Genomic DNA, 26858 nt, shown 5'->3' with positions numbered 1-26858 from the left:
ATGAACTGAGGGGAGCATAAACCACCATGGGGAAAATTCTAAATACTTTGTATCTTTTGCTGCAAATGTTTTCTGCATTGTGATGAGAAAATGCTGCAAATTAGAGAGGGAAACAAATTCGGTTGCTTTTTTCAACAATGATCATAGGCATTGTTTAGTAGCACCCATACTTACTATTTTTCTGTCTCTGGAAGAAAATAATAACGTTTAAAATTCTTTAGCACACTGAAAATATTGAGATGCACATAATATGGATTTATTTGGAGTCTGATGTAGTCTTGTTTTAATTGGAGCCACATACTGTGGTTCTGTGTTAGACCAGGCCATTGAATATTCCCGGGTTGAAATGACCAAACTCATTCCTCTACCTTTAGTAATCACATATATTTATGAGTATGATGTGTTTCAAAGAATAAATCATAATAGGTAATGTCTATCATCACTTATTTTGTGCCAGATACATAGTAAGTGTATAGTGTTTATTACTTTAAGTTCATGAACATTTTATGAGATATTTACTCTTATTATTGTCTGTTTTTATGTGAGGAGACTGAGGCACAGCTATGGAATGACAGAGCCAGGCAGTCTGGTGCTGGCATCCCCAGAGGCTACACTCTACACCCTGCTTCTGCTAGTGTTTTTTCTTTGTTTTGTTTTTGTTTTTGCTGTTTTATCATTATAATACTCAGTACTTTAAAGATGAGATGAGTACATCAGTAAAGAATTTTGACTTTTAATTTCTTATTATCAAATTTTTCATTGATGTTAATTTTGATTGTTTAGCACTAACTGAATAATCTTACTTGGAGCTGCTTATCCACTAATTCAAGCTCAGACATTTTTATTCACCTCTGTCAAGTAACACATTATTTCAGGTCATTATCAAAGAGTGTCTATTCATTCATTTATTCATTGAGAAGACATTTGGCCCTGGCTGGGTAGCTCAGTTGGTTAGAGTAGAGTCCCAATATGCCAAGGTTATGGGCTCCATCCCCTTTCAGGGCACATATAAGAATCAACCAATGAATGTATAAATCAGTGGAAGAACAGATCTCTCTCTCTCTCTCTCTCTCTCTCTCTCTCTATCTCTCCATTTCTCTATTCCTTCCTCTCTCTCTAAAAATCACTCAATAAGAAAAATTAAAAACAAAAAGAAAACATTTATTGAGGTGTCTACTGTGTATCTAATCTCATGATTGCTTACCAGGACCACATCTAGTCCTGCCCTAAGGAAATATACAGATATATAGCTAGCCAATAAAATGCCATGAGGAAAATGTTACAAGAGAGACAAAGAATGCATAAGGGATCATGTGAACACATTGGTGTTCTTAAGCATGGAAGTGAAAAGGTTAGATTTGCTTGTAGTGAAAAAAATTCAGCTTTTTGAAATGTAAACTAACGCACACTGATGATCTGCTATGGCAAAGGAGATAGCACATAAAGTCTGATATAAATGACTGTTTTTGGAATAAAATTGACAGAATGGTACCAGCCGAATATTTCAGTGTGAGATGGAGAGAAAAGTCAAGGTACCACCAAGTTTTCTAATTGGCAGATTGTAAAGATGCTAACATTGTTATTCATGCATAGGAGAACAGAGGATGCAGAATAAGGAAATAGAAATAATATCTTGAAATATGAGTAGATATAGCCACTAGCTACTCAGGAATGTGTGTCGAGAGCTCCACTGAAGTAAAGTCTTGATTTTAATTATAATTATTGACTTACGACACATTGGAATTCTTCTTGAGTTATTTTAGTAGAATATGGAACTGGTGGAGAGCAAAATACAATCGACTGAAGAGTAAAGGCAGGAAGTGGGAATTTCTTTGGAAAAAAAAGTTTTTGTTTAAAGGGAAGAAAAGAGACATAACAGGAGCAGAGAGGGAAAGATGGGTCAGAGATGTTTCCCAGAATCACGGGCATCTGGACATCCTTAGCGTGCAGTGAGCTAGCAAAACCATCGCGACAGAAAATAATATGAAACAGGAGAACTGGCAGAGAAAAGTCCAGGAGGAGTTAGGGAAAAGCAAGTCCCAATACATTAAAAGATAACTTCATCTTGGACAGGAGGAAATAATCTTAGGCATGAGGAAATTTGAGCCTGAGATTTTATCCTGTCAGATGGGGGTGTTTCTGTCCCCTGAGCACTGGGTAAACTTTTATTCAACCTAAAAGTTAGAAATGGAACACATTCAAACGGCTTCCCCATTTTTCCCTCCTAGTTCACTGGGGGAGGGGGGTACTCATTGAAGTAACTTGGTAAACTGGCAACGTGTAACACCAGACCGCCGGCACTGAGGCCTGAATGGCTGGATTTAAGTCTGGGCTTCGGAACTTATTAGCTGTGCAAACATGAACCACCAACTAACCGAACTTCTCAGTTTCTCCAAAATGAGGACAAAAATAATATCTACCATAGGTGTGTTTAAGGATCGAGGGAAATACTTCAAATAAAATACTTCAAAGAGTATCAGTAAAATAGCAGTTAGCTCTTCCTTCCTCCTGGGCTGTTTTCTGCACGGGGCGCCTACCCCACACTGCTCTGACCCCCAGCCTTTCTGTGATTTCCAACCTCGTCGGCACCCGCACCGAGTAAGCCCCACGGAGGCCGCACGTGTGTGGTGGACCTGACGGGAGACAGAACCTGTGTGCAGACCCAAGGGCCGCACCTCAGGGTCAGCCTTCTCGCTCCCTCTCTCCCCCACTCTTTGCTTTGTTCACTGTCTTCTCTCTAATCAGGGCTCCAGATATTTTCCACTGTCTTGGAGCATAATTGTTCCTCTTACCAAAGCCTGGGTGCTCAGCTCGTGGTTGATTTACCTTCTCCTCCAAACACCTCACCAAGGCCTCTTGGTAGTTTTTAACAAACTTGGGTAGCTGTCTCCCATGAGATATTCAGACCAATTGTAATAACAAATAATAAGTACAATTTTGTCCATTTTACTGTAATTTAGAGATTATTTTGAAGAGCACTCAATATAGAGATGTTTAGATTCTATTCTATTGTATAGAAAGCAAGGTTGTTTTCAGAGAGGGCGGAGACAGAGATGTGGTCAGAAGATTAAAAAATGGGCTAAGGCTTGCAAAAAACATAACTCACTGGTAAGGCAGATGAGCAAAGACTAATGAGGGGCCAGTAAGACTTAGGACTCAACAAAGGCAGAAGACAGATTTTTGGAGGCACCCCTCTGCTTGGGTGCATGGTTATTCACTGTCCCAAGGGCACGAGGAGCAAGGGAGGGTATAATTATTCTCCATATCAAGAGTTGAGCGCTGGTGAAGCAGCTACACCGAAACAGTACAAAACTGAGGGAAATGAAGGTCATATTGAAGATCAATGAAGTGATTGACCATATGATATAGGTAAATTCTTTTAAAAAATGTATCATCTATCATCTATTCATCTAATTATCTATTTATCTACCTACACAATTATGTATCTAATATAAACTGAATGTTAAAAAGGTTTTTCTTTGTATACATTCGTATAAAACATCACACTAACAGAAAAACGGGGCATTCTTTCTTCATTTTAAATCAGGGACACGGAGACTCGAAGAGGTGGACTAGCTTACCAGGATTCAGACTCATGTTTAGCTTACTTCAGAGCTCATGCTGCTAAAATAAAGTGTCAAGAAATTAATTGAGGAGCCCCCCAAAGGCAGAAATGATTGAATCAGAAAAAGAAAATCAACTTAAATGAATATAGAGAAGGCTGTCACCAGAGAAAAGGATATATTTTTCAAATTCTATAACGGGATTTTTTCCTGGTGATGTCAAGACACAGCCATCTGGTAGACGAGGTGGAGGTAAGATCGCAGACAGGGAGAGAACTGTCGTGCTTCGACATCAGCGGCCTTCATGGGGAAAGGCTGCAAGCGCATCAGATGTTGCTGAGCAGTCTGAGTGATATCAGTAAACAATCCGAGTGCTGGAGAGTGCCTGTAAGAACTGCAGGTAATAACCACAAGGATGAGAACCTATAGAATTACCATTTAGCATGAACCTCGAGGAGAGGAGGGGTTTGAATGAATTTTGAAGAGCTATGATCTGGAAGCGTACAGCACAGTAACCCTGGCTCTGGTGCTGAGTTGAATCCTGGGATGAACAGTCGCCACTAGAAAAGGTATTCCAAGGAAGCCTCTAGATGGGAGGATGGCTGTGGATGGATGCCAGACTTCTGACAAAGAATAAACTGTAGGGAATAGTCTCTGGAAAGGTGTAGGGGTGCAGGGTATGGATGGATTGAGGTTTTTGTGGAGCCAGATACATCTCTGGGAGTAGGGTGGAGGCTCTAAGAAAATGAATCCAAAAATAAAACTTACTTTTTAAAAATTTACCAAATCATGTGAACCTCTTTACTGAGCTCTTTCCAGACTATGCAATTGAGGGCCTGAAGTTTTAAGCTCTATGCTTTAAGGTACATTCACCCTTGGTAGAGGTGAGAAAACAAGGAAGAAATGGCTAAGGGGAATGAACGTCTTCTTGATTTTAAATAACAAGTTAGTGAAAAGCTTCCTTTGAGACTTCTCTGTTTAGAAACTCAAGATGATGGTGTGGGCCAAACTGTAATATATAAAGAACACTTTATCTGTTGTGCTTCCTTCCTCCCTTTGAAAGGGGATGACCCAGCATTTAAAAAAAATTTGTTTGTATTCCCCAGCCAGTGTGGCTCACTGGTTGAGCATTGATCCATGCACCAGGAGATCACCGGTTCGATTTCCAGTCAGGACACATGCCCATGTCATGGGCCTGATCCTCAGTGGGGGGCATGCAGGAGATGGCCAATTGATCTTCTCTATCATGGATGTTTCTATCTCTCCCTCTCCCTTCCTCTCTCTCTAAAATCAATAAAGAAAAACATTTTTTTAAAAATTTATTTGTGAGCTGGTAAACATTGTATGACTGTCTACCTGAGTGTATGCTTAGGATGAGCTTCTACTTGTCTTTGCTCTTCTCTCGGCCAGAATTTTCAAGCAGTGTAATATGAAGGTATTTCAAAGCAAATAATTCACAACCTGGGCTTCAGTCAAGCTCTGTTGGAAATACCTTCTCCTCCTGCATGTTGACATGCAGCATGCTTTTATATGGCAACAGACCGGATCAAAGTCCTGCAAATGCTGTCAGTGTGTGAATATTATTTCTAACTGCTTTTTCCCGAACTTTTGGTTGCCTACGTTTTGATAAGATTTTAAGAGATCGGTTCTAGGATTGATCAAAATGTGCACTGCTCACTTACTAGTTTTGCAAAATCTGAGCTACTAGTTATCTTTTAAATACTTTGCAAAGAAAATCTGGGAGAAATAAAACAGAAGAGATACTAATATAACTGGTTGGTTATGTATTTAAGGAGCTTGTTATCCCAAAAGATGATTCAGATGAACTAGAAACAGTTTCTAAAACTCTTGGATATGTGTATAAATGATAAAAACACTAAAGATCCCTCAGAGAGCCTGGGGTACCGAATATTGAACACATATGTCAAGAAAGACAACAAGACTTTCATTCGTGATTGTATTCATAAGCTCAAGTATAAATATTTTCTTTTGGTGGAACATAGCTTCACTTTGGTTTAATATCTTCCTTTTAAAATGATAAATAATAATTGTATTAATGTGTAATAAAGGACAAAGTGGCCTGAGAAATATATAGAGGCCTTTCTTATCTGTCGAGTACATTTTTTTTTGTTTGGTCGTCCTTGGCAGAAAGCATGAGATTTATCATATGTGGGAAAGTCTGATCCATTTTATTTTTCCCAACTCCAAATCATTTATCAAATTACTTCAGGTTGCAAATCTAAGCACTTTTCTGAGATTTAGCTACTTCCTTTAAAGACACGTTTTTCTTTAAATTGTTTAGTATGCTTATAAAAATCTATAAAATGCCTCATATCTTAATTTATTAAAGAGGTGGGCAGAGAGAAATGGTCTTTCCACCAAACAGGATGAGAGAGTCAAGTAGTTCCTGCGTTACTATTTGTCTCTCTTAATGCGCCAGCCTCCCCTGGAAAGATCAGCAATCACAGGGAAGGAAAACTTCCATCTAAGCACACGTTCTGCATACTGAGGACTCTCCTTGGCCTGTTGCGGGTGTCTCAGCGTGAATTCCGAGACATTTCCTATTCGGAGCCGGTCTGGACGCATTCACGTGCTCAGTAGAAGTGAACCAAGAAAATCAAGGCCAACACATACTCGGCAGAGACATGCATTTCTAATGTTTTTATTTCATTGACTCTCACCATCACCTAAAGAAAGCAAAAACAATGAAGATTTCATTTCAGTTTATCGTAATCTCTACTGTTGGGTCGTTCCGTTAATTTATGTTAGTTGGTTAGGGATTTTATCACTGGGCATTTAATATGCATCTTTCTGTGATGAGGTGAGGAAAAGTTCTTAGGGGGCTCGCTTTGATTTGCTGCTGCACAGAGAATTATTTCCCCCTATTTTATTTACGTCCACAACACCAATCATTTCTGACAGTTGTTTCAAATGAAATGTGCTTCTAAATCTTCAAAAAAACCTCATCATCATCACACATCAATATGTAGCTGAATGAATACTTTTATTCTGGTATATAAGAAATGTATGCTTATTTGGTTTACAGCATTTAGTATGGTGTGTGTGAGTGATAATTGGACAAGTTAGCATCCAGCTGTATTTTCTTAACTTACTAGAAATAGTACCATGTGGTGCATGTATATAACACATTTATTTTATCCAAAGAGATTTAAGAGGAACATGAACCTATGAAACTCATAAAGCAGGCAGGACAGACATTGGTGTTCCCATTTACAGATGAGAACACCAAGCTCTGAGGAACACTTAGCTCAGCAGCAGAGCCGTTGGGTGGAAGTGACCCACACTCTATTGTTTTGATTTAGAATCGTAATTACTCATAACTATACTACTCAGTCACAGTTCTCTTCAAAATGCTTTTGAAAAAATGTGAATGATTCTTCCCTATAGGTGTCTGTGTACTGCTCCTCAGTGTAAAAATATAGGTGGATGATATGTCCCACTTAAAAAAGATACTTGTAGGGATTTGTGTTTGATTTTATGAGCCCAAACTAAATTTCCCATCTGCCTGCAGGCAATGTACCCTCAAGATCTGTCTTTCCTTTTGTTCTTAGTTAACAATTTATATCCTTCAGGGCTAAGGCTGAAGCCTGAGCTTTCTACACCTCTAGAAAACGCAGAGATGTTTCAAGGGAGAACTGTCATACTGGTGAAACAATCCTGAAGTTTTATAACTAGATGTGAAATGTCCATTGTATTTGGAAACATTCACTACTGGTTGGAATACGATTTGTTTTTGCCATTATAATTCAGATTTCAAACAGTGCCTCTAGAAAGAGTACTGATTTGGAACCAGACACAAAGCGGGCCTGGGGTGCCTGTCACTACTTGAGCCAAATTAAGCAGAGACGGGGTTGGATCGTATATGCGAGTTCATTCCAGTGGTGCAGGCAGTGTGGAAGGAGCAGCTCTAACACCCCGTTACCTGGCTGATTATAGAGGAGAAGTACAAAGGGGCTGCGTGCAAGGGGAGGGGGCACGATCGGGCTGCCGGGTCTGGGCTCCATGTGTCTCCTTCCAGGACCTTGAAGTCCAATAACAAAGTAGGTAGTTTTCTAGGATGTTAAAAACAGCTCCACCCATTCCTGGGACCGGAGAACGGTCAGCATTCATGAGGCAAACTCCTGGAGGGGGTCAGGGTCCAGGCAGAGCAAACAAGTCAAAGAATGTCCTGTCCTTTGTCTGTTTTCAAAATGTACTTCCTTTTCCAAGTAATGGACCCACCTGGGCGCTGAGGCGTCTTACCTTTTTTACGGTCCTGTTGGTCTTCTTGCAGCACACGCTCCAGTTTCCCAGGGTCGGTAGAAAACCTCTTCTCTGTACTTAGTGAGGTGGATAATCATTCCACAGCTGTGGTCCTATTCTTCTTACGTGCCCTCCCCCTATCAGATTGACAGAAAGAGTGAGTATAATCGATGAGATACAATATTTGGATAATTGTTTCAAGGCTCAATTTCAGTTTAGGACTCACCCAGAGTATCTGAAAAGTAAGATTTGTGTAATAAATAATTTGAGGAAGGTTAATGTCCTATATTCTTGGAAACCTATTTGAATGGCTGGATGGAGTCCCTGAGATTCATATCAATTGAGACTCTCTTTGGATTTAATGCATCTTCCTATGTCTCCATCCTTTGATTCAATAGACCTTTCCTGAACATTCACCCTGTCCATGTGTTTGGCGTGTGCTCGGTATCAAGGATAAGATGGTAAATTAGAGTAAGTCCTCTTCTAAGTAGATTTAGAGTCCAACGAAAAAGACATACTAAGGAAGTAAATGAACAATTAAAATACAGTTGATAAGGTATTAATATGGGGCACACATAAGTTATTAATAAATATTTTGAAGCAATAATTAAATATAATCACTGCAATAATAATTTTCCACGAGATAAACTTATAATCAAGGCAGAGAAGTGAGAAAATGCACTGTGGAAACAATCCGATCTTAGGCAGAGGCCTGGAGGTGAGAGGGGCAATGGACCATCGTGGTACCTGAGGGAGCCAGAGGGGAGGGTGGAGAAACTGACAAAGACAAGAGCTTCTAAATGCCTTCAATGCCATAAGAAATTGAGAGTAGATTTAGCCTGAGGCAATAAGGGACTTTATAGTTTTTAAAGCAGGAGAATGACGTGTGAATATTAGAATGGAGTGAAGGGAAAGACTAAGGTGAGGAGACCCATTAGGCAACTACTGAAGTACTCTAGTCAAGAGATTATGTCATAATTAAGTTTATCACATGTGCCAATTGTTGCTAAAGAGTCCTGGTTTGCTCCTATTATCCTGGTTTAATTATTAGTAACACTTTTTTTACACTCAAAGTATTCCTGTTAGAATAATAAATTATATGACACCTTAACCACAGCTACAAGAGTGTCAATGGAGATAGAGAGAATGGTTGGATTCTCAAGGTAAGATGTTCAACTGAACAGACCTTGGATGCTTAGAAAGGAAGAGTAAAATAGAGGAATCAAAGATGATACTAAGATATCAGACTAGTACAAGTAGATAAATTGTTGATACCATTCATCAAGCCAAGAAATGTTAGAGAATTAGATTTGGTGTAGGGAGAAGAGATGTTCATTTCAGTTTTGCAAATGTGACACTTGAAATGTCATGGAACACTCCAGTTCAGAAGTCAGGCCAACAGTTAAGTATTTGGGTAAGAACTGGTGTTCAGTAGTACAGTGTTACCTGATGTAGGGCCATTATGATCTACTAACACCAACATGAAAAAAATTCCCCAAATTATCAGACTAAATGGATGCCTTGTGACCAGCTAGAAGCAAATCCCTGAAGAAAGCATGAGTGTAGATAAGAGAGGATGTTTTCAAGTGTGAGTTACTGGCTCATAATGTTATATCTTTGATGGGAGGAAGATATAATTATAGTCACATTTCCTATAGAACAAGGCCAAGATTCATTGGGTTCTGGAGTCTGTTAAAGAAAAGGAAAGAATTATGGGTCTGCAGTTGAGAAGTCAGCCATGGTGAGACAATGTTGAGATGAGACTTCACTTCCTTTAGAATTTCACTTGGGTTTCCCTTGACATAGTTGGGCAAACATAATCTAGGTATATCAAGTAGATTTTTTCTAACCATAAAAATGTTTTTCTGATTAAGCCTATTGATTTTTTCTTGTTAGTGTCTAGCTGTGCACTTGAGAAAAGTCACTTGCCATCTGTGTTACCTTAGCTGAAAGGAGAATGTGATTGGGTGATTTCTGGTATTCATGTTGGATTTAAACTAGATTCTCTTGTTTCGGGTCTATTTTATATTTTGCTTCCTTTATATTTTTTTATTAAAGTTTTAGCCATTTTACAATTTAAAAGGAAATTATTTTGACTGCGGTCTTGGCTAATCTAGGTTGACTTTGGCAGCAAAGAATATAAATAGGAAACTAAGAAGTCTTGGTCATTTTTATTTTAAGACATTCCAAAGTGATTTGCAAATAGGTGCAGAAATTCTCTGTGTGTTTTCTTTTTCCTTTGTATATGTAGCAAAATGATATTTGGGGGCTTTTTGAAAACGATAAATGCTGCTTAGACTGTGGTCAACTGTAGCTCTTGGGGAGAGCTCTTGTCTCCTGGGGTGCTTCCTTCAATCTCATACTCATTTTGGTTCAGATCAGTTGTAAATACCAGCCTGTTTCTGTGAAATGTAACTGGTGTTTGCTCTGGGCTGGTGGGACAGCCGTGTGCTGCTTGCTCTGTCCGTAGCTATACCCCCGTGTCCATACTACATTATTCAGAGCAGCCCACACCAACCAGCTGTCCTAATTCCAGGTGGACTGTTAGCAATCCTGTTACTTACAGCGACAGCTGTGCCACCTGGTAGCTTACAAAGCAGTCATTGGATGAATCAACCACTGTAACAGATTCTTTTTATCTGGTAAACAGTTTGCATAAAACCAGCATAACTGTAGATAGTTCCAGCCTGGTCCACACAGAAAAGACTTGAATACTGAAAACCTATTCTGTGTTACGTTAAATTGTATGCTTGTTGCCCACACCTATCATTTAAGACACTGAATCAATTGAAAATGGCAAATTTGGTTTTATGAAATTTGCATTTCTATTTTCCATATTATTTGTTTTCCATCTCTCACTACACAAACTATGCCCCTCATAATGTTTACATTCTCACACATAGATTGGCCTAAATACTGTCATTGTTATTTTCAATACATAATAAAAACTCTCGAGCTTGGATTATTGCTAAGGAGAGGTTAAACTATGGAATATTCCCCTATTGACTTATTACTTGCAGGTAAATAAAATGACTTCAAATAACCACAAAAGAAACATTTCTAAGTAGAACACTCTCTCATACATAGTGTTTCAGTGAATGAGAGCCATTTGCTGATAAACAGTATCTACATATGAAGAATGGAAAAACAAAGAAATTACAAGCCCCCAAATAAACTAATAACCTGTCAAAGAAAATGCCTTACTTTGAGTGGGTTAAACACACCTTTGCTATCTGGTTTTTAAGCTGTTAATTTTCTTTGTGTTTGTATGAATACATATACATATGCATGTACACATGTGCACACACACACATACAAACACACATACACAAAGCCTAAAATTATGATTTAAATAAGTCTTTACCAATAGCACAAAAGGAAACATATAGGTTGGGAGAAAGGTAGGTTTTACAGTTGTGAGTACATGAAACAGAGTGTTTATCCTTGTATTATTATTTTTTAATTGTTGTATTATTTTCCATATGAACAACTGTAAACCTATTTTTGCCCCACCCTGTATTATACCTGGGCCAGGAATGGCATTTCAGATTCTAAAGTAAAAGTAATGTCATTCAAATTTAGAATGTTTATTTTCTCTCACTCAGCTCAAACCTGCCCTATAAGTTTCTTAGTTTTTAAACCATACATCCTCTCGTTACATTGTCATAGGTAGATATAAACACTATAACGCTAAAAATGCATCTATTTTTTAATAGCTAATTTTTAGGAAGACTATTTAAATAACATACGCCCTCTCTATGGAAGGCAATCTGTTTTGTAAATAAAGTAACATTTTAATAAACTCTGCTTTTGGTTAATCATTATTATGAACACCTTTAATCTAGAGTATTTAATTTTTTATTAGGGTATTACTTTCTTCTAATAAACTTATAGCCTATTTGGTAAGAAATCTTGATATCTGTCTTATAATCAAGTTCCATTAAATTTACTTTAAAAGTATATCAATGTATTTTTCAATGAAAAACAAATACCACAGCCCTGGCCGGTTTGGATCAGTGATTAGCGTGTCGGCGTGTGGACCGAAGAGTTGTGGGTTCGATTCCCAGTCAGTCAAGGGCACATACCTCAGTTGTAGATTTGATCCCGGCCTGGTCTGGGTCATGTAGGAGGCAACCAATTGGTGTGTCTCTCTCACATTGATGTTTCTATCTCTCTTTCCCTTCCTCCTCCAACTCTCTCTCAAAAAAAAAAAAAAAAAAAAAAATCAATGGAAAAATATTCTTGGGTGAGGATTAAAAAAATAATAAAATAAAAACAAATACCAAAGTGGTTGAGGCCAATCCTTTCAGCTATAGTAAAAAATTATTTTCTGAAAAACATAAAAAATATATTTCAAAAACTAAAACTGACTTTTTATCATTTATTAAATGCCAATTTGTGGCTGTAAAGTATAATGGAATGTCCATTAGGTGGGGATTCAGGGAATCCTGTTTCTAATATTGTCATTCTTGTGACTTGAAAAATTAACCTGACCTCTAGCATCAGTAGCATCTCCATCTGTCACAGGAAAAGTTTAAATTAGATTGTTTTATTTCAAAATTGTGTTTTCACAAGCCACCATCCAAACATAATGTTGCCTTCAGAAAGGCTAAGATACTTCATAGATATTCCATTTAAACAAAGAAAAAAAAGGAAAAAGTGATTAATGTACTTTGAAAAGATTTAGGCAAGAAAATGTGTAAGATGTCTTTGCTTTCATGCTAATCACATTTTACAGTAATCACATTTTATAATCCGTTTTGTGGCTTAAGGCAGAATATTCATTTTACATACAAACAATCGGATAGTTGGAAGTGAACTTTCTCATTACCTACTCTATAGCCCCATTCCTCTTTCCAGAGTTAAATAAACCGAGGGCCCATGAGATTAAGGAATTTGTTAAAGACCGCATGGCTTAGTGGCAAAAAGTGTAATAAACCCAGAGGTAGAAGGACTTCACCATTTGTTCCAAGTCTATGGAATTTTTGTCTTCCTAAGTTTCCTGACCTCAGTGCCTAAGTCTACATTAAATAACGTTCATGACGTTGGATAAAAATCACTTAAGCTGAGAGAGACAATTTCACGTCTTCACAGGAAGACTTAACCAACCTACCCAAGAATTTGGTATGGTGAAGGCTAAATAATTTTATTCTCTTAAACAAAGATATTGCAATTGCGCGGAAGCGGGGTACAGACTGACAATACCCTAAAGAGGGGGGTGGTGGGGGAGAGATAAACCACAGAACTTATATGCATGTATGCATGAACAGTGGGCATGGACAACAATCTGGGGAAAGGGCAGGGAGGGAGGGGGAGGGGGGACTCAGTGGGGGAAAAAGGAAAAACATCTGTAACAAAAATTAATTAATAATAATAATAAAAAAGATATTGCAATTGAATTAGATATTCTTAAGAATAAGTTTAAAATGTTTAGGAGAAAAGGTCATACCACCTCCAACTGAAAAGAACTTTTAAGAAACCTCCTTATAAGCCTTCTCCATAAAAGTCTAGCTAAATGTGTTAATTAGTAGCTCAGTGATAAAATGCTCAAATATCACAACAGGCTGTGTTAAGAAATGTTACGTGCAAAAGAAAGTTGCCAGAAACCAGCAAACAAAAAACGTTTGCAGCTTGCACCAGGGTTAAGAAATATAAACTCCTTGTGATTACTAATCTCAAGAATGGTAACAAAACGCTTATTGCTTATCTTGAATGAAGCTAAGGAATGTTGGCGCTAATATAAAATCATACGTTTTATACCCTTCTGTTTTGGACTGTGCTAATATGTTCTTTGACTTCATTATATACTATGAGCAGAGACTTAAAGCAGAAAAGTATAAAGTGAGGACTTTTCAGCTTCATTTTATCGACTCATCTAGCATGAATATTTTAAAGGGGAATGTCCTCTTGTTCTAATATTTGGAAAGGGTACAGGAATGGCTGCCTAGGGATACGGTAGCCTACTTACCCTTAGTCAAACAGGAAAAGGAAGTCATTGACTAAGCCCTGGACTAGGAACAATAAATTCAGAAGCAAGAGTGCTGCCATGGAAGATCTTTATGTTCTCCAGTGATTTAAAACCATTCCCGCTCTGGCCCAGTGGGCCAGTAGGTTGGAAGTCCTTCCTATACCAAAAGGTTTCGGGTTCAGTTCCCAGTCAGGACACATGCCTAGCTTGCAGGCTTGTCCCGGTCAGGGTGTGTTCGGGAGGCAACCCATCCCAGTGTCTCTCTCTTTCTCTTACATCAACGTTACTCTCTCTCTTCTTTCATAAACATATCTTTTGGTAAGCAATAATATTTCCTCTGCTTCAGGGCTGGCTTTGCTCTTGGCAAGGTAGGTAAATGTGTATATGTACACACATACACACATACACGTATATGACTGATTTTAGATCAACAAGAAAAACTTTTAGGGAAGAATATTTTCCATATATTTATCCTTAACACTTAACATTCTACTTATAGTGTCCTTTTCAGCTTAAATTCTATAGCTAATTAAAATAAAAATAAGCTGGGAGGGGAAATGCTGTAAAGCATTATCAGTATTTCATAGCTAAGGCTAGTGAGTCTTTCCAGTTATTCCTTGAGATTATTTTTTTCCAAGAAAGAGAACCCACAAGAACTTACCTGACAGAAGAGTTCAAGTATTATCCAGGGACAAAGGGAGGGCAAAAAGAAGAGAAAATAGAAACGAAAGTCAAACTCTACGTGCAGCACGATGAAGGGGTAATAGAGTCAGCTAGCCACCTGTGGCTGTGTGTACACGGGAAACTGTTAACTTCCCTGATCCTCAGTGTTCTCATCTGTAAAATGGGAGTCATAAGTTTTAATGATGATGTTGACCTTAAAATGCTATGAAAATTAATAAAATCTAAAATAGTCTGTGTCATATGGTAGGTACATGATACATGTTAGTTTCCCTTCTTATATGTCAATTTTCTTAAGAGTAGTCATATATTCATCTATGAAACTGAATGGACATTATAACTAAGGGAGCTTTGAGAATAGACTTAGAGTTATCAATGTCTATAAAAGGCACCATGTCCATATAACTTGTGAAATCCATTGACTCTCATTTATATTTACCGATGCCTTTCATAGCTTTCCTTTGTTAAAAATAATTTTCAGTAATAGGGTAGATGGAACTCCTGAGAAAAATATCAAACTATTAGTGTGAATCATATGAAATATCACTATTTTGTAGGTTGAAAATGGTCAGTTAGTGGCTATTTTGTATGATTTAATCTAATGAATTGGTCGAATATAGGTACAGACCCAGAATGTTCCAGGGAACAAAGGATAAGAGGCCAAGTTAATATTTCTTCAGCTGGTTCATAAGGTCGTATTTACCTATCTGTTTATGTATTAACATACTATATCATTACTATGTATTTTTATTTATATATAATTAATATTAATTTACCTATTTTTTTGTTTGTTTTTTATCCTCATCTGAGGACATTTTTTCATTTTTTTGTTCAGACAGAGTGGGAGGGAGAGAGGAAGAGTGAGAGAGAAACATCGACGTGAAAGGGACACATCGAGTGGCTGCCTCCCGCACGACCCAACCAGGGTTGGGGACAAACTACAACCGAGGTACGTGCCCTTAGCAGGAACCAAAACCGGCTCTCTCTGGACCACAAGCCAACGCTCTAACCGCTGAGCCAAACCGGCCAGGGCAATTTTTTTGTGTGTAGAGTAAAAACCTACTTTCTTTAAAAAAATCAATGTTCTACGTAATCAAACCAAGTGATAAATAAATGCATTAATAAACATAAATAAATAGAAACAGACATTTTGTGTAATATATGTGTTTGTATAGTATATGTGTGTATAAGTTGTGTGTGTGTGTGTGTAAGCCAGATGCCTAGACCCAATAGGCTTACTCCAGTCTTTACTGGTGTTTGGTATATGGACACGTCTTGTTTGTTTTATTCCGGTTGGTCTATGAAAAATGAAGATTCTCAATCTAGATGTCTCAAACACTACTATGTTGAACTCAGTCAGGAAAAAGACAGAGTCATGAATTGGGAGTTGTACATAATGCAAAAAAAATTAAATCTATCAGTTTCCTGACCTGTGAAAATGTAAAAATGCCCACGAGAGTGTAAAGAATATATGTCAGATGGATAAAATTGAGAACCCTTAATAGTTACTGTGTACAAGGGTCTAGGTAATAAATTAGTGTGTATGGATTTTGCAACATTTTACAGAGACACATTCTATTTGAGTTAAAAGAATTTGGAGCGTTCCTGGGCCCTCAAACTTTAATCCTGCAGTTAGTATTGATAGTAACAATTATCTGAAGATAAAACAACTGCCTCCCATTAAGAACGTATTTAATTTAGATACTAGTCAAGCATTAAGCTTGTGTTTTTGTTTGTTTTATAAGAAGAAAGATTTGTATGATATTTAAATAAAAAATCATAAGACAATTCATCTGGTTAATAATTTAAAATTTCCCAGGAAGCACAACAAATAATACAATATTTTAATTAAAACAATAAATATGAGAAACGAAGTGCATGTAATAAGACAAAGGTTCGAGTCTTTATGATTCAACTGAAAAGTAAATTTTAGGACATGATGTATGGAAAAGTGCTTTTAACACTGTATTTGATATATTCGCTGACATTTGCCTTCTCTATAACCTCTGGTGTTTGGGTCCAAGGTAATCATACAATGTCCCAGTGATAAGGCAACAAAATTAAACTTGACTCTCTCCATCATCCTTACAAATCTCCCCACCAGGGAAAAAAAAAAAAATCTCCCTATCACCTGCCAGTTCGTAGCCCCCCTCCCTCTCCCTCCATCCTGCTGACCTGAAATCCCCTCCCTAGCTGATTGGCCAGCTGCGGCCAGGGCTTTGACGGACAGCAGAAAGTGGCACAGTGGAGAAACAAAAGCCTTTTACCGGAGAGCTCCGCTTTGTTCTGCTTGGAACGTAAGGTCACCCCAGCTCACTCTGACTGTGGGGCTCTTAATTTTTACTCAGCCAATCTACTTGCAGCTGTCATTCTCTCCAGTATTAAAGTTCAGCTCTTCAAATGTGGGAAGCTGGGGGGGGGGGGGATTAGGGGGGACAGGCGATGAGAAGAGCTTTTTGCAAACTAAAAGCAGCAAAAACAAGTAAAATCCGGCTTGGCTCTCAAGTACAAAAAGTTATTTTCAAAGCCTATAAATTATGACATGGTGATTAACATGTAATTTAAATATATTTAAACAACAATTATATCACATTCCCAGCCCAGCTAATTGGCCTCACAGATGTTCCCTTGTAGCTGCGCTGCCCTTCCAGGGGGGGATGAATGAGGTGCTTTTCATCATGGAAAATAGAAAAAAAGAGAAAAAAAAAAGGAAAAAATGGCAACAGAAACATAAAAAGCAGCCAGTAACCCTAAAAAAAAAAATGACGAATGCTAAAAGGGCTTTGCTTAGCATTTTTTCTATTTTAATGCTCGAAAAAACATGGAAAACTAGCAAAAGCAAAACCTCTCCTCTTCCTGGGATGTTCTTTGGCAGTCTATCTAGAGGGTTGGCAGGTAGCTGACAGACAGACCTGTCAACGCAGGGACAGCGGGCGCATCCCAGTGGGGCAGCCCCACCCCCTGGCTGGGAACCGACCGAGTGCGTGAGGGCTCCTTACTGCTAACACAGCGCCTTAGTCTAGCCCAGACCATGAACACAGATAAGAAAGCATTTCCTGCCGAAGAATGACTTGTGAGTAAGTCCTTTGCTCATTTCTCTCTCCGATTTTATGAAACGTGAAATGGGCAGCAGTCAAGGCTGATTCCTCAGCCGTGATTCTAGTCCAACATCACCTAGTAGAGCACCTCTTGCAAAGTAGAGGCCAAAGGACCACTGGTAATTCCCTAAGATTTTGTCATACCTTATCTTCTAATATGTAAACATGGAATTGAAAGAAATTCACTCCAGCTTCGATTCCTTGTTGCCTTTTCTTCCAATAATCTCGAGTAACGTTTGCTAGCACAATGGAAGTTACAAAAGGCCAGTGACCGTGTCTCTCGCTGCATCGTGACACCTCCGGTGTCTACTGCGGTTCCCGCTGCTCTTGTTTAAATAATGAGGGCTGATGATAGGGGAAAACCGAGGTTTGTAATGCAGTCATGTTCCACCAGGCAGTTGTGGTATTTCTCACACCATTCCTCTATTTTGTACATCACTGGACTATATGGAAAGTCCCTTTCTGAAATTATATGAACAACATATTTGATTTCATATCATTCTAAAAAATAGCAAAATATACCTGCGTTTAAGGTAATGTGGAGAACTGGTGAGCATTTTTAAATGCCACTTTGATGAGTAGCTTTGACATTTTAATTGCTTGGCTTTAAAAATCCGATTTAGCAGATGTGTATATGTAAATTTCATAGATTGTCTACATCTGTGCAGAGCTTTCAAAGTTCATTTATAAACATTAACTTATTTGTCTACACTAAGAATAGGTAGAGAGGCCGAGAATGAAAATGAGGGTCTGAGGTGTTTCAGACTGACCGCATCGCTTGTCATTGGGACTGGAGCTCAGAGCTTCTAGCAAACCATCAGCCAAGCTGCCTGTTTAATGCACAGCACCACTTCCTCTGCATTGCGTTTTAACTACATCTCTAACTTTCCATGGCAGAATCTTCTACGTGTTTTTAAGTTTTGTTATCAGAGAAGGGAAGAAATAAGTATTTTCTATGCCACCATGTAAGGGACTCTGGGGAAAGCTAAAACTCACTGTTCAGAACTCAGAGGTTTAAAAATTGTCTCTTGTTTAGTCCAGTAGATTAAGTTAATTTAAAGACTTTTACTATCCAGTAGTTATTAATTTACAGTAAACAGTTCATCTCCATGAGAGCATATTCTTCTTAGATTGTTTTATGAATCTCTAAATTGTAAAAACATTGACCTAGAATAACATCTAGCTATATTTCATAGATTATTTTAAACATATTTTTTTCCTTTATTGATTTTAGAGAGAGAAGAAGGGAGAGGGAGAGAGAGTTAGAAACATCGATGAGAGAGAACATTGATTGGCCGCCTCCTGCATGTCCCCCACTGGGGATCGGGCCCACAACCTGGGCATGTGTCCTGACCAGGAATCGAACAAGCGACCTCTTAGTACATGGGTCAACGCTCAACCACTGAGCCACACCTGCCAACTATTTCATAGATGTTTTAAGATTTTATTGGCTTTGAGATTTATTTTAGGCATCTCTGTTCACTCAAAGACAGAATGCAGAGAATACAAGCTTTATAAAATCAACTGTTTTTATTTTTTTATTATCTCCAGTGCCTAAAAAGAGTCTGACGCATAGACAACAGGTTCTGAAAAATGTGTTTAATGAATAAATTTATATATGTAATTTTTTTCATTAAAAAACAGAAGTGGTTTTTAGACAACCCCCTCTACTTACCCTAAGGAACATTGTCTTTAATATTTTACCATATTTTTATACCTACTTTTACTTAGCCCATAGGCTGGATGGAGTATTAAGCTATAAGAATATAGATATCTTTATTTTTTAACTGCAATCCGATTTTAACTGATTCTAAATAAATAAAACTAATGTATATAAAGCAGGTTTCCAGGAAAGAAATTGATTTTTCAAGATATTCTCCTGTTTCTTAACTTAAAAAAAATTAAGACTGAAGAGAAAATAGTATGCACTTTTATAAGGAAATATTAAGAAATTGATCCTTTGCGGAGATGATGAAAAATAGTGTTAACTTAATAGAAAAAAATTATTTCAGGCACAATGAAATCCAATGCTATCTCCTACGAGATAAGTGTCTTCTTAAGAGAACAGTTAATGCTATGGTATGTGGCCAGTTCCATCATTTAACATTAACAAAGAAAACTGTTCCATGTGTAGAATTACAGTTAATCATTTACTGTTTTTCCCTTTCTTCTAGGGTTATTCAGAGGAATATCCATTGTCAACTTAATTTTTAATCCATGTAAAATTTTTACTTTTTAATATAATTTTCCTTTTCAGGAATTGAATAAAAATATTTAGTCTCCTCAAAACCCATAAATAAACTTGCTTATAGTCAGAGTCCATAGAATTTTATTTTCTAGCAAACTTCACTGTTGTGCATGGTTTCCTCTCTGGTTCATAGGACTCATATGGCTTTTCTTTTTCTTTCTTTTTTTTTTCTCCATTTGTGCTACCTCTTATTATATCCATCATTCCATTTTTCTTTCCTATTAGAGCGAAATTGGACACAGCCCTCCTCCCGCCTACACCCCCATGTCAGGAGTAAGTATTTCACAATCAACCTTCATCCTTTAGGAATTTTGGTCTGTGCTTACCATGTCCTCTCTCTTGTCTCCCCATAATTTCCTCATTTTGCCTCTGCCAACAGTGAGTTAAGACTTTGCTGTAGATTCTGTAGGTGCCTTGGTAGACGTATTTTATTTCAGTAGATAATCCAGCATTGAGATGTCATGCATCAACAGTAGCTTTTGATCTTTACCTGGGCTCATAAGTTATGCTTCGAGGTGAGGAGGGTTTCTTAACTTTCATGATTATAGGCTGGGTGCTAAAAAAGTCAGAATCTCAGTGGTGATTCTCCAGTGAGGCCCTGGAGACTCAAAGTCATGCTAACTACAGAACAGACTGCAGTAAGGAAATACCATCACTCGAGTGGCATCGCTGTGCTTCTGTTCTTAATGACAACTGTCTGTAGTTAGTGGTGTTGCTCTTTGTCATGAAAATTCCCTTCAAAAAAATTCCCTTCAAATGGGTAATTGTGGGGGAAAAACATGCACTACACTACAGATCATGTGGTAGGAGGTGCTTAGTGAAATTAAAATATATAGTTCCAAATTAGTTTCCGTGATTGGATTTTTGTGAAAAATTGTAATTGTAGGTGTTTTTAGTCTGTAATTCAAACCCATTAGCCATTAGAGGAAATAAGGTCAATTAAAATAAACAAAACTGACATTTCTCTGGAAGACAAGCTTCCCCATCCTGTGTTTTTTAATATTCATTATTTGCAACTCTTCCTAACGATAACTTTGGTCCAAACGTGTCTGTGCTGTTGACAGAACCAGTTCGTGTACCGAGATGGGGGTTTCGCTGCAGAACAGGGAGTGCCCGTGCCCTACAGAGCCGCCACCAGCACCATCCCAGAAGCCCCGGGCGCTCAGGGGGCCTCAGCCGAGATCTTCGATGACTCCTGCTGCAATGGTACCCTGCGCAAGCCAGTGGCACCCCACGTCCCAGAGGATAGCAGCACCCAGAGGTACAGTGCCGACCCCACGGTGTTTGCCCCGGAGCGGAGCCCACGAGGAGAGCTGGACGAAGAAGGTTACATGACCCCCATGCGGGACAAGCCCAAACAAGGTACAAACAGGAGGTTGGGAAGTGATTGCTGTCCCACATTTACATCCATCAGAGTAAGCAAGTGTAGAGGGGATATTGCCAACCACGGGGCCGGGTAACATTTGTGACCCACAGAAGACCTCGGCGGCTGCCATTCAGGCGATTCTGTCTGAACCAGCAGCACCCACAGCAGGGAAGGGCTTTGTAGAAATCAGAATCTCAGGCCCCGCCTGGGTAGGAGCCTGGATTTCAACAAGATCCCCAGGCATTTTTTTAACACGATCAAGTCTGAGAAGCACTAACCTAAACATACCTTGACTGAAATATTTCAATGAGGTAGCATATCACAAGGTCTCAGAACCACTGTTTTATTGGATCGACTAGAGATTGTAAAGACTGGCATTGTTGGCAAAGATGTCCAAAGCTTTTTTTTTTTTTTTTTTCTTTGTTGATTTTTAGAGAGAGAGGAAGGGAGAGGGAGAGAAAGATAGAAACATCGATGAGAGAGAACATCGCTTAGTCGCCTCCTCCAAGGCCCCCACTGGGGGTTTGGCCCACAACCTGGGCATGTGCCCTGACTGGGAATCGAACTGGCGACCTCTTGGTGCATGAGTCGATGCTCAACCACTGAGTCACACCGGCTGGGCAAAAATGTTTGAAACTTTTAATGGCACCAATAAAAGAGTTGGTTGATTCATTAAAATTGTGTCATTTAAATGACCTAGTTTATTACAGGAAATTAGGATTTCTTCTATGATACATCTCAAAAATTAAAGCTCTAACCCTGCATATACTTATATGTATACATCACATCTTGAAAACATTCATAGTGTATAATTTTACAAAGTACACAATAACATTGCAATAGTTTTGCTTTCCATGGTTTTGGTCACCATGGTGAACCACAGTCTGAAAATATTAAATGGAAAGTTTCAGATATAAACAATGTATAAGTTTTAAAGTGCATGCCCTTCTCACTGATGGGATGAACTCTCAGACTGCCCTGATCTGTCCCACCCAGGACCTGGATCCGTGCTGTGTACACTGTCCGCTCCTTAGTCACTTAATAGCTGTGTCTAGGTTATCAGATTTACTGTCACTGTATCACAAAGCTTGTACTCAAGTAATCCTTACTTTACTTAATAATTGTTGTAAAGTACAAGAGTAGTAATGCTGGCAATTGGATGCCAAAGGAAAGGGATACAGTGCTTTTTGGAAGTGAAAAGCTATGCATACACAGGGGAATAAAACAGTACAGTAGGCTTCCATACTGTCCACATTTTCAGGCACCCATTGGGGGTCTTGGAACTGACCCTTGGGTGAGGAGAGACTACTATACAAAGTAAGTGGTAGAAATATTAAATGCTCAAATCAATTATCACTTACATTTTGAAAAACCCTCTTTCCTTCTACGTTAACAGCACCACAAAAATGAGACGATGGATGTTTGTTATTAAAACCTGATCAGTGTGTCAGCATCTATGTTCTGTAATATATGGTTATATTCACTTTTATAAAATGCAGTTTAGGGACCCTTAAGTACATATTGTAGTCTATTAAAATATACACATCTAGGTATATAGAAGTATTCCTTTTATATAATGTTTATGTTATAATATATGATGTTTATAGTAACTGAGTAGGAACACAAAGGTAGGCTTTCAGAAGACTTGGCAGATCCCCCTGAAGCAGAATATTCTCTGGGAAGATTCTTGGCTCGGCTAGTTACTCCTCTATGTATAACTGTATTGCTACACAGGTTTGCATTGGATATTAAATAGATTGCATTGAGAAAAGGTAACATAAATCTTCAAGAAGAAAGGCAAATCAGCCACACAGGCTCACTGTAGAACATCCCTAGATTTTGCCTCTAAGTACTAAGTGACCAAGTTTCTGTAGAAGGATGTTCTCCTCCAGCCGAGGTCTCAGAGAGTAGAGCATTTCAGTGTAGACATTCCTATACTTTCAATTAAGAAATTCAGGAATCAGGTAAGAAAAATCAATTTCTTATAAGTTCATGCATATATTTTGACAGTAGCTTTGAGCCCCTGTCCCATGAAAACATTTTATCCGAGGTAAAGGTCACCCTACTCCCTCAGGGGCAATAATTAAAACAGGGCAGTATAACAAGATGGGCGCTCGGTGGGAGAGGGAAGATCTGAATTCTAGTTCATTGCTAACTGCATCCTTCATACACTATGGAATCTCAGTTTTCTGACTAGAAGGCTGGAAAAATACTTCTTACACTTCCTTTTTCGCAGGATGGATGCAGGGGGGAAATGAGAGGGCCTTGTCCCTTACCGAGCTGTCCTGCACATATATGATGATGAGACAGTCTTTACTGTCCTTTCATTTGCACATAATTCTAAATACTTAACTATGTCAGCAGGCCTAGATGTAGAGAAAAATAACCCTGAGTTGATGAGATGTTTCTACATGTCAGATTAAGCATGGAGGATAAAAAGTTTGTTTCAGAATGGCGGCATCTCAAGCAACAAAATTGGGATAGCTCAAGTGTCATTTTTGTGTATATAACAAAAGACAGGACACAAATATGGTCTACTATATATTTGGATATATATTTGTATTCATATTGTAGAGGAGTGGACTTACACTTGAGGAGAACAACATTAATTAGCAGCATTTAAAAACATTCTGGGTCTGTACCTATATTCGACCAATTCATTAGATTAAATCATACAAAATAGCCACTAACTGACCATTTTCAACCTACAAAATAGTGATATTTCATATGATTCACACTAATAGTTTGATATTTTGCGATTATTGCTAGCCATTGGGAATTGTTATACTTTACTGTTAAACATATGTATCATCAAGCAAGTCACTTGAGAAGCATGTTAGATGTCTACCAGATTTGTTTAATGAGTTGCATTTGTTTTCTTAGATGGTTTCTTTCCTATGTGTAAAGATTTCTAGAGAACATCTATAATCCAACCCTTGTTACATACACAGACACCACAGCAAACCACATGATCTAAAAATGCTACCTTTTTACTTCATCTATCGATCTTGGAGGGCAATTAAACTATAGACATGCTGATTTTCCAGTATCCTTTAACAAATTCTGATTTCTCCACATTTAAAGGCTATTTAACCCTGATAGTTTGTCTTATCTTCCAACATAAGTTATTGACTTTTAGAAAACAGAAGCATTTAAATAAGTGGCTCCACGTGTAGCAGAGACAAATGCAATTGGAAGGAGAATGGTCTAGGCAACTGATACCAGCCCTGTTGGTGCCTAGTTTTGTCCTTAACATTTTAGACCCATATCCTCTTTGTTTTTTCAACGACAGTAGTCATCAACAAAATTGTTTTGTGAGAGTTCATGGCTTTATTGCTCTGAACCAAGCAGCTGACCATCTGTGTAGCCTTGTTCTGTGGGACCTTCTCCAGATACTAGATGTTGACTGATGTTTTCGTCTTCCATCAGAATATCTGAACCCTGTAGAGGAGAACCCTTTTGTGTCTCGGAGGAAAAACGGAGACCTTCAAGCTTTGGATAACCCTGAATATCACAACGCTCCCACCGGCCCGCCGAAGGCCGACGATGAGTATGTGAACGAGCCACTGTACCTCAACACCTTCGCCAACACCTTGGGGAACGCCGAGTACCTGAAGAGCACCGTACTGTCTGTGCCCGAGAAGGCCAAGAAAGCGTTCGACAACCCCGACTACTGGAACCACAGCCTGCCCCCTCGGAGCACCCTTCAGCACCCAGACTACCTGCAGGAGCACAGCACAAAATATTTTTATAAACAGAATGGACGGATCCGGCCAATTGTGGCAGAGAATCCCGAATACCTCTCTGAGTTCTCCCTGAAGCCAGGCACTGTGCTGCCTCCTCCGCCCTACAGACACCGGAATACTGTGGTGTGAACTCAGCAGTGGTTTCAAGGTGGAAAGACATGCCCGCTCCAATTGCCCTGCCGCCTCTCTTTCTCTTAGCTCTTCCTTCTTCTCCCAAGGCCAGTAGTTCGAATCTTCCCAGAGGAAGATGCAGAGATGCAATGATAGTTATGCGCTTATCTAACTTGAACATAAGAAGGAAGGACTGAAAGAGAAAGACAGGAAAAACCACACTGTTTCTTCATTTCTCTTGCATGGGTTGGACAGGAGACAGGAACAGCGAGAGAACCAGCAAATACAAGGCGATACTGCCTGCTGTCAAACTAATTTTCAAGGATTTTTTTCTTTTTTAAAATTTCTTTCTGTTTTTTTTTTGTTTATTTTTAATGCAGAGTCTTGAAAGACCCATGCTATCAGTTCCAGCATCCCTGAAAGTCCTAATAAAATTTATATTAGAACAAGTTAAAGGATAACCATTTCTGTAGCATAGGATAGTAACAGATCAAGAATACAGTTTTATTCAACTGTTTCTATCCTGACGAGCAAGAATGGCTAACTCAGCTTGCATAATTTTTTCATCTACATCAAAGTTATCACTAGTTATTGTGCTTGGAGAGGTTTCTTGGTTTTTCTTTGGCTTTGGTCTAGTCCTTCAAATTAATCTCTCCCCTATTTTTGGCTTTAATTTTTAATTGCAAAGATTTTTTTTTTTTTTTAATGTCAAGGCTTATGTGTTGCTATAAATTGACAGAATTTTAAAAAGGAATATTTTAATATAGTGAAAATGGCCACAATTTAAATATAAAATGTCAAAGGGAGGCCAAGATATTAGTCAAATGTAGCATCAAATCTAACTTTTGTGTTTTACACTATTGAATATATACCATCCGCCATTCCTTTGCATCCTTCAATCTTTTCTTCTCCTCCATAAACGACAGTACTTGATCAGCAGTTGGTAATGTCAAAATAGAAGGGAAACTAAGAGACAGTTCTGTGTGGTTCATGAAACTACTGATATTTTCAGGGGTGATCCAATGGGGAATCCATTGAACTGGAAGAAACACACTGGATTGGGTATATCTACCTGGCAGATACTCAGAAATGTAGTTTGCACTTAAACTATAATTTTATTTGTTCTCTTTCTGAACTCCATTTTGGATTTTGAATGAAGCAATATGGAAGTAACCAGCAAAAAACTAATGTAAGTATGTTTTTTTAAAAAGTGCTAATAGAAAGAAAGACCATGTAAATGCCAAACCAAGCAAATTAGGACTTTGGAACAGTATCCAGGGATCATGGTGACAGGGCCAGCATGTTATCTAGAGGTGATATCACATTTGCTACGCAAGGAAAGTTGTCCAGTGTGTATACTGCATATTAAGGAATGCAAGTCAGGATTGGCTTGAATTTCATGGAATTTCTAGTATGAGACTCTATTTATATTAATTAGAAGGTAACTCTTTGCACATAAATTGGTTTAATAAAAAGAAATACACAAACATTCATAGCTTATAGCTATTCCTTGGGTCAAAAGTTGTAAATAAACATGAAGAATATTCTCATGTAATTATTTTATTATCCAACATACTAATCTTTTGATACTTTATATAATAACTCTTTTCTCAAATACAGCATCCTAATTCTAGAACCATCTTTATTACGTGTTGTTTTAAAAGAATTCCTGCTGAGTTAAGATGAGCAATGGGAACAAATTGTAGGACTGAGTTTCCAGGAAAAGGGAACCTCAGCTAGTAATTAGGAAACTTGACTCTGTCTCTCTTTTCCAGGAAAATCTGCCCCAAGCTATTTGGATTTTTTAAAAATAT

At 38.3% G+C, this 26858-nt stretch overlaps 1 protein-coding gene across 4 annotated transcripts in view; it reads left to right on the top strand.

Moving 5' to 3' along the window:
* Positions 1-25110, top strand: part of ERBB4 (erb-b2 receptor tyrosine kinase 4) — a 1035274-nt gene extending 1010164 nt beyond the window's left edge. For 2 of the 4 annotated variants that reach the window (XM_036253758.1, XM_036253759.1), the window contains exons 26-28: positions 20047-20094; positions 20886-21183; positions 24617-25110. In XM_036253758.1, the coding sequence (XP_036109651.1) occupies positions 20047-20094; positions 20886-21183; positions 24617-25062 (792 nt within the window). In that variant the 3' untranslated portion in view covers positions 25063-25110. The remainder of the gene's footprint in view (positions 1-20046; positions 20095-20885; positions 21184-24616) is intronic. The other 2 variants (XM_036253760.1, XM_036253761.1) reach the window with 1 other exon arrangement.
* The last annotated feature ends 1748 nt before the right edge of the window (positions 25111-26858 follow it).

The sequence above is a fragment of the Molossus molossus genome, unplaced genomic scaffold (genome assembly GCF_014108415.1).
Source record: "Molossus molossus isolate mMolMol1 unplaced genomic scaffold, mMolMol1.p scaffold_m16_p_11, whole genome shotgun sequence".
In the NCBI taxonomy this organism is placed as follows: Eukaryota; Metazoa; Chordata; class Mammalia; order Chiroptera; family Molossidae; genus Molossus; species Molossus molossus.
The sequence above is the reverse complement of the archived record's forward strand: the minus strand, read 5'-3'. Positions and strand labels throughout refer to the sequence as shown.